At 37.0% G+C, this 8,859-nt stretch overlaps 1 protein-coding gene across 1 annotated transcript; it reads left to right on the top strand.

Moving 5' to 3' along the window:
* Positions 1 to 289: 289 nt before the first annotated feature.
* Positions 290 to 7,245, top strand: LOC134655181 (G-protein coupled receptor dmsr-1-like). The gene is made up of 6 exons (XM_063510632.1): positions 290 to 723; positions 3,600 to 3,758; positions 4,424 to 4,560; positions 4,808 to 4,910; positions 5,568 to 6,139; positions 7,122 to 7,245. Exons 1-6 carry the CDS (start codon positions 403 to 405, stop codon positions 7,141 to 7,143), a joined length of 1,314 nt encoding a protein of 437 aa, XP_063366702.1. The 5' UTR covers positions 290 to 402; the 3' UTR covers positions 7,144 to 7,245.
* The last annotated feature ends 1,614 nt before the right edge of the window (positions 7,246 to 8,859 follow it).

Genomic DNA, 8,859 nt, shown 5'->3' on the forward strand with positions numbered 1-8,859 from the left:
AGTTCAGTTGACGATACCTACCGGAAGATTACTTAATTAGTTGTAGGTATTAGTGCACTAACTACTAAACATTACCACCCTTCGTTATCAAACGGTGAACTTCTTTTGGACTCGAAACATTTTACCAGCAAGTAAAGGAAGAGGGGGCCAACGCAAAATTATAAATTTTATATTATTGTTTAATGTTTTTACAAGACGTTACGTTTTTGTTACAGGTTTTTATTTTCACCCCCCCCCCCCCTGTTAACAGTTTTTTACCTAAATTGTCCGTTACTTACTTGTGTATGTTTGTTTCAGGGATTTTTCGGAAAAACTCCTCGTGAAAAAAAAAAATTAAAACAAGAGCAGAATTCTCAAAGGAATGTTTCTTGAATGTGCATCTAATTCAATACAATTAGAGAGATGGCAGTAGACGGGGAAGCATCGCCGAATATAACACAAACGCTCTCCAGCCTCCTTCAGGAAATGTTTATAGCGACCGACGATGCAGACAATAATCGGACAACCGTCGATCTATCCCAGTTTCTCTCCGCTTTGAAAGTACAGACCCGGAATACCACACACGAACATCTTGACTTTGGAGCAATAGTTAAGTTGGTGGATGGGTTGAGGAATAAGCTGAACCTGACAAAATCTTCAGAAATTTCATGCAATTACTGCTCCGGCAGCTTTCGCGATGTTGTACTGGCATATAACGGCTTGCATGGATACTTTAGCTTGTTTGTAAGTAATGATTATTAAATAATATTGAATTATCTCTGATCCACCGGTCAATTCCTATGACCTAGTTAGTTACAACAAAATGTACAGTCAGTTCTATTTATTTATTTGTACTTTTCACAAGCGTGCGTGCAACGCATGTGATGTGATATACCTATGTGATATAACCGTACCATCGGTAGCCTCACGTTCTCATTAAGAAAAATTAAAGTATCAACCAATAGTAACTGAATATTTCCCGAATCCCGACCTTCGTTTTAAGGGAACAAAATAATCGATAGTCGCCTTTCAGATGTTTGCTTGACCTAAGGGAAACCACAGAAAAAATCTAATAATTTAGATTATAAGTGGAACGACTGCAACATCCGAAACCGAGCCAAATTGTGAAAACTTGTGAATAACCTAAGTAGACGGAAAGTTTCACCGTTGCGCAAATCATCATTAAATAAGTAAACAGATTTTATATGAAATAGTAATGAACAAAATGTACCTATTACGTACTGAGCTATTTTATCGCAGCTTCAATATGTATTTCTTCGGTTTATTCTTTTTTCTCTAATTTATAAATATATTCTTGAAAAACAAAAGAATAAAAATAATTTATTTCGAATATTCGAGTAGTACGTAATAAATTCGGATAACACCCTCAATAAAATTCAACAGTTTTGTAAGAAAAATAATATACTGATTATAGAATTCATAAAATTAGTCAATTAGTCATTATGATTATGTTATAAATCCTTCACAAAATAACACGAGTTACCTACACAATTGCCTGAGTTTGCCAAAGTAAGAATAACAAAGCTCTCGAGAACGGAACGACAAACACACTCGGGTTGGGTTTCTGACACTTGGTGTCATGTTGCGGGACAATTTACTAATTGACGACTAATTCATGTTGACCGTCATGTTTCGTTTGTGAACACCCACGCTATGCCAAATAATCCTCTATTGAATGATCAAAAAGGATTACTTTATATTATTTTGTACGAGAAAGCTGAAGGCTTAGTAGGTTTAATAGCAATCTTAATAAATTAGCACATTGGTTTTGAATTAACAAAATTGGATTGGCAAATTTCGTACACCTACGTACCACGCAGATTCAGAATAAGTACGTTCAATTGTGGTTTTATCAATTTTAAGCTAATATGAGTCGCAAATCCGAATTTTAATTACACAGAAAATACTGGACAGAATATCTGAGTTAAATAATGAGTAGGTAGCTAATAGTTAAACTTAAAATATTCTGCTCATTTCCTGTTTGAACTTCATCCTCACCCAATTAGAGATAAAAATTCGCATCTATCATTTAACATTCATTTAGAAGCGGTTTGGTTTCATCAAGGTTTAGCTTTAGCAGACATTCAACTCGGGCATTAATTAATTATGGTTTTATTAGAAAAGGCTTTTATATAAAGAGCGATGTTGTTACAACTCAGTAAATATGGATGAAAATTTAAGCTCTTGTTCATTATTTGAAAGCGTTGGAGAAAATAAAATGACTTATGACCCGACCCGAGAGCAAACTTTGTTTTTTTATAAACGCTGACTTTGAGCACAGAATAAGTAATAGTATTATCATACAGAACAGACACGCACCGCCCCGCCCCGACTCGGATTACCTCGCCCCTCGACAGCAGTTAGCCGAGTTTTAGCCGCGCGCTCAGTTCAAGTCAGTTCGGTTAGCGACGCGATGACGGATGGAACGTTCAAAATGCCGGTCTATTGTGTTATGTACGAGTACCGAGTGTACCCTGTGTGTGTGTGTTATTTTATAAATAAGTAATCAAGTTTTTCAATTTAAAGTACATGAAATGTGTATATAAGGCTAAACTTTTGTATAATAACAGGTAATAATATCGTACGTCACATATGTATATTGTATGCACACGTCTACCGATTTTTTGTTCGTTGAATTTAGGAATGTTAAGTTATTTTTATTATTTATTTTTAGTTATACACTCTTTTCACAAAAAAGAATTTATGCTCGGAATATGAATTCGCGTTTTTATAGATTTATTTATTTATATTTTGGAGATCCAACAGCTATCTATACAGAGTATCCCAAATTAATAAGAGATTAAGAAGAGATGTTTTTTTTATTGTAATATAATTAATTAAGTATTTTGCCTAAAAACTCAGCCTCACTGTGCAGAGGGGGAACGCGGCCAGTATCCTGGGAACTGCCTCAGGCTAATTTAGGGTTAGATTTTTAATTTTATTTTGTTATTCAATCTCTGTTATTACTTTATACCTATTGAATTTTTCCATTAGGTATGTATGTTATATAAAATCAATAGGTATCAACAATAACGTAAATATAATAATGGCGTAACAAAACAATTGGAGTGTAATTAAACTTAAAAATTAGTTAACATATTTCGGTTGAATTATCCAACGCAGCGGGCGGCTCGTCGCCGTCGTGTCACTTCGGCCGGCCTTGGCAAGCTTCGGCCTAGCCTTCCCCGCGCGCCGCACGAGAGTCAGCCCTAAGTTGGCCCTAAGCGACTTATTCACACAATGACGCGTGTACAGACGTGCCGTTCACACATATAAACGCCAATGATTTTCGATGTATGGCGTGTCCGCCCTGTGCTTTGAGTTCCGTGCACGAGTAAGATTTTACATGTCTATTTAAAGCGTTGCGAACGGGGCTCAAAGAGCAAGGGGTTTAATTGTAAATAACTTAGGTCTGTCTTAGGTTTGGGGGCAATTTTTCACAAACATTTAGAAGGCAAATATACAACGATCAATGAGTAAATAAATCACTTCTACATTTTATAAAATAAATTTGTATCTAATTTGCATCAACTCAAAAACGAAATCACTCTTTAGTCATCAACTCATATTTAATAGAATATAATCCTTTATCTTTGCAGGTTTGTTTCTTTGGCAGCCTGGCGAACGCCCTGAACGTGGCGGTGCTGACGCGGCGCGACCTGGCCGCGGCGCCCATCAACCGGCTGCTCAAGTGGCTGGCCGTGGCCGACGTGTTCGTCATGCTGGAGTACGTGCCCTTCGCCGTCTACAGGTACCTGGTGAGTGCCCTCTGCCTCCATTATAAGAGTTAGGGGTTTTGAATTGTATAATCATTAAAAAATCTGATAAAATTAAACGCCCGACCGCTAGCTATGATTAAAATACATCAAATTGTGTAAAAATACTTTCCATAATGACAATATCCAGGGAGGAAAATCCGGACTACGTTTGTATGGAGAATCGATCGTCTCCTATCCTCTTAAAGTTCACAGCTGTCGCACGCGTGCGATTTATTATTATATTTACCTAAACACGCACAATTGTCACTTAGCACAAGCCTGTTAACATTTCTCATTTGGAATCTGCGCTGAAACGCCTTTGTTCACGAGTAATTTGTTTTCCTTAGATTCCTTGTTTATTATAAGTACCTATTTAGGTACTGTCTAGCGTTGTGATTGCACAGCTGAAAAAGGAAACCGTCCGGAAAAATTCGTTTAAGTGTACATAATATAGTCCGAATTATTATGATATCTTTGTACTGTATAACAATGAAATAAAGAGGGATTTATCTAACAAGATTCTTTGTCTGTATTGGGGTACATTTAACGGAAACTTACATTACCTATTAGTTCTGCTTATCTTATCACTTTGTAATCGGTGAATGGGCTTGTGTTAAGATTAAACTTAATTGGAAGTTGTAACATGTCTATATTATGTTTACCAGGTTTTACCGGGGCAGCGGGAAATGCCCTACAAGTGGGCGGCGTACCTTCTGTTCCACATGCATTTCGCACAAATCTTCCACACGGCTTCCATATGCCTCACGTTGTCCCTCGCTATGTGGAGATATGTCGCTATCAAGTACGTACATAATTTACTTCATTTTCAATAACCTATTATGTAATTTCAATTAGAGAGAAAAATTTGAATAGGTAGTCGTCACAAAATAGGTATGAAATAATAACACCGGTAGCGGGGTAAAAATGATTTATTATAACGTATTAAGGTAACACAACTGAGTGCTCAGATCGTTGTCATCCATGTATATCTATTACAGTATATTACTATAGGTACTTCCACTACATATATTTAACTTTTTACTCTGCAGGTATTCGGATATGAGTCACATTTTATGCACCGAGAAGCGATGCAGCACAGCCATACTAAGCAGTTTTATTTTACCGCCTATACTTTGTATTCCGACATATATGGTAAGAGCAACTTCCGACCCGATTTTCATAATGCTTTTACGCGAAATTTAACAATCCGTTTAAATGAAACGTACGGCCGGCTTAAATGTATTACGACGTGTGAAGTAAAAGCATTTAAGTGAACATAGAGAAATAAGTAACCATACCATAAGAGTGCTCACTCCATACTCGTATATGGATAAAAAGTCATTTATAATATGATTTAAGCGCGCTTTGCGAAAACTTATTTGTAATAAGATTTAAACTTATGCGAAAAAAAGCTTAAATATTCACTTTTAAGCGAGTTTCGAACTTATAAAACATCGCCGCTTTACCATATATCTTCCATATAACTTATGTATTTCCCATCACGAAACAATGGTGTTCCGGACGTTTGGGAGGCGTGCGCGGAGCCGAAGCCGACACGTAGACCTTTTGTCACTTTAATGAAATGTAAGGGGTACACTGAGCGGATGCTGCTCTTGATCGTGTCATGGGACGCACGCAGAGGCAGCACCCGCCAGGGCCATACAATTTAGTACTTATTATTAAACTTAATACATAATTGTAAGGAAACGGATGTATGGAGTGAGAACTCTAAGCTTACTTATTTATCTATGGTAAGAAGTACATTTATATTTGACTAAAATTGGATATAGGTATAAAATTATCTTGTAGGTGTTTGACATCCATACGGCTGTTGTGCTGGAGCCGACGGGCCCCATGGTTCTGTACCACGTAGACGCTGACCAAGAAGGAAAACTCTATCAGATCAACTTTTGGGTGCACGCAGTGGTTATCAAATTACTACCTTGTTGCATCTTGACAGTGATCAGTCTATGGTTGATACGCGAAGTGTACAGAGCGAACCAGCACCAAAAAAAAGTCAGAGTTTATTCAGCGTGCCCGACTAATAGTAAGACGATGAAGAGGCAGTACAAAGCTGATAAGCGGACGGATAGGACAACCAAGATGCTGGTAGCGGTTTTGTTGCTGTTCCTGGTGACAGAAGTTCCGCAGGGTGTTTTGGGGTTGCTGAGCGGTGTGCTGGGGCGTTGCTTCTTCAAGCGCTGCTACGACCTGTTCGGGGAGCTGATGGACGCGCTGGCGCTGCTGAACGGCGCCATCAACTTCGTGCTGTACTGCTCGATGTCGCGCCAGTTCCGCATGACGTTCGGCCAGCTCATGTGGCGCGCACATCTGCATCGCTGGCCTCCACCAACTGCGTCGCACTCCGATGGCCAGACCACGTAAGTTCCATTTTTTTATTACCCACGTTTATAATAAAGGAAATTGTTTCGTTCTTTATTTCATGTATTTTAAATTGTTACCATTCAAGGTCGTGATATAGAAATTTAAAAAGGGGCTTTCAAACGGGTAAAAAGTACAAATGTGAAATGCATAAAGGTTTGGCATGAACTATATGCATAGCATAATGCACTTTGTAAGCCATTAAACCTTTTAATTCATAAAACTTATCAGAACTCTTTAAATCAGCGGTGGGCAACCTGATGCGGCCCGTGAACCTGTCACTTGTGGCCCGCGAGCCTCCCTAGCTATTTTGTATATATTTAATTATATTGACAAACGACAATGTCTGATAAAGTCATAAATATTAAAAAAAGTACGGCCCGCGTCAACTTCTTTAACTACTATGTGGCCCTTAGCTGCTAAAAAGTTGCCGACCGCTGCTTTAAATGGTTGTATCTGTCTAACAAACACAAAATGACAGAGAAGAGCTAGCGATTACCAACGTCTTGTTAGATTTGATATATATAAGGTTATGAATAATGCCAGTGTTTGCTGAGCATTATTTAAATTATTCATGTGGATTGCAAACGAAACCAAACACATTTATCTCCAAATATAACTTTAAACTAAGCGGGCTTGAATATATGTAACTTTCCAGACTAGCGAATTGCGAAAATTATGATTATTCCTCAGTTTTACTAATAGTTAGTACTAATAATCGAAGTTGATAACTAATAAACAAGCTTCAATATTATTAGTTAGATATCAATAACATACTTTTGTTAGTAATTTTGTTAGCAGGAAACCGTAGTAGGTAAATTGTGTTTGGGAAAGTTGTGATTGTGCAGAAATAATTTTAATTAGCTTGTCGAGGAACCCGTTTAAACTACGAAATTAGAAGTTTGACTAATTATTAAGTGTGTAGCCTGTTAGCGTGTATGTCGTGAGTACTTTCTTAATTGGTTTCTTTAATTATTTCAGAGCCAAAACGTCGGTTCCGTGAGGGAAGATCGTACAAGAGAAACGAGAAAACATCTTGCAACAATTTCTGTAAATATTTAATTAGTCTTTATAAAACTAGTCATTTACTATAATTATTCGTCTAAGTATAAACTCCGAGTCGTAATTAGATTCCAAAAAAAGTAAGACAATGTTGCCATTTTTTACTAGCGCGTCTTGTATTTATGTAAAAATAAGTAAATAAAAGTACTTTTTTAAATCGTAGGAGTAAAATTACCAATAAATAAATTATCTTAGCGTGTTTATTTATAAAAAGAAATTTACTATTTTACAATCAAATTATTGCAGTGGCAACATTCTCTTACTTTTTTTGGAATCTAATTACGACTCGGAGTATAGGTACCATATGAATTGTATAGCTGAAGTGCAAATAACTAAGTATATTTTTCATTAACAAATTGTTAAAAACATACATGGACAGAGAGACAGTGACATGACGAATCCATAAGGGTTCCGTTTTTTCCCATTTGGCTACAGAACCCTAAAAAATACCTAAATTAAATGGGTAATTCCATTGCCTTTTATATAAAGACGGCTCTAAGAATGGTGCTAGTTCAGTGGTGTCACTTCCGAAATCGAGCCAATCGTTGAGTCTACCGCAACTAGTTGCGACGAATCGCGCGCGTAATACGAACTCATCAACCAATCGTGACACCGCTGTACTGGCACCATTCTTAGTGCCCGTAAATATTACTATAGTGGGATTATTCGTATTTGCATTATTTGACACATTATGACTGACGTATATAGAGATGTAACTAACCCAAATCGATTGTCACAGCAAGCGATTACGATTGGATGGCACCTAGACTAAGGTATCGAATTGTGACGAATTTTTATTTGAGGTATATTTAAACTCTATATAAAAGTTTTTTTTCTTTTTTCTTTTTTTTTTCTTGAGAAGCGCTGGTGGCCTAGCGGTAAGAGCGTGCGACTTTCAAGCCGGAGGTGGCGGAGGTCGCGGGTTCAAACCCCGGCTCGTACCAATGAGTTTTTCGGAACTTATGTATGAAATATCATTTGATATTTACCGGTTGCTTTTCGGTGAAGGAAAACATCGTGAGGAAACCGGACTAATCCCAATAAGGTCTAGTTTCCCCTCTGGGTTGGAAGGTCAGATGGCAGTCGCTTTCGTAAAAACTAGAGCCTACGTCAATTCTTGGGATTAGTTGTCAAGCGGACCCCAGGCTCCCATGAGCCGTGGCAAAATGCCGGGATAACGCGAGGAAGAAGAAGATAAAAGTTTTTTCTTCCTAAAAGTTATTTTCTAGGGCACAATATATACCGAGGCTTAACCAAAATTAAGTATTTTGTTTATTCAAATTGCAAATGTAAGCAAATGGACTTGGCACATTGTTCATTTATGCATAATATTTATTCACGTCAAGCCTTGATCTGAATATTATGAGTCATAATTATTCACGATGAATTAAAAATTATAAACCTAAGTAGATAACTCTCTTACATCAGAAATATTTAAATATTTGTGTACTGGTTTCATTTGTTAGTATATAATTTTTTTCAAAGAAGTCAGGTAATGTATAAATGAATCAAGTGACAAAACTGTCACTAAAATCGGTTAATGTACCTAAAATGTCATTCAATAGAACTTGCTAACTATGTAAACAAACCGCCATACTAAAATTGACACTGAATGTCAAATTACTAGTAACTTTTGTTTACATAGTTCGCAAGTTCT

This window comes from Cydia amplana, chromosome 16 (assembly GCF_948474715.1).
Source record: "Cydia amplana chromosome 16, ilCydAmpl1.1, whole genome shotgun sequence".
NCBI classification, from domain to species: domain Eukaryota; kingdom Metazoa; phylum Arthropoda; class Insecta; order Lepidoptera; family Tortricidae; genus Cydia; species Cydia amplana.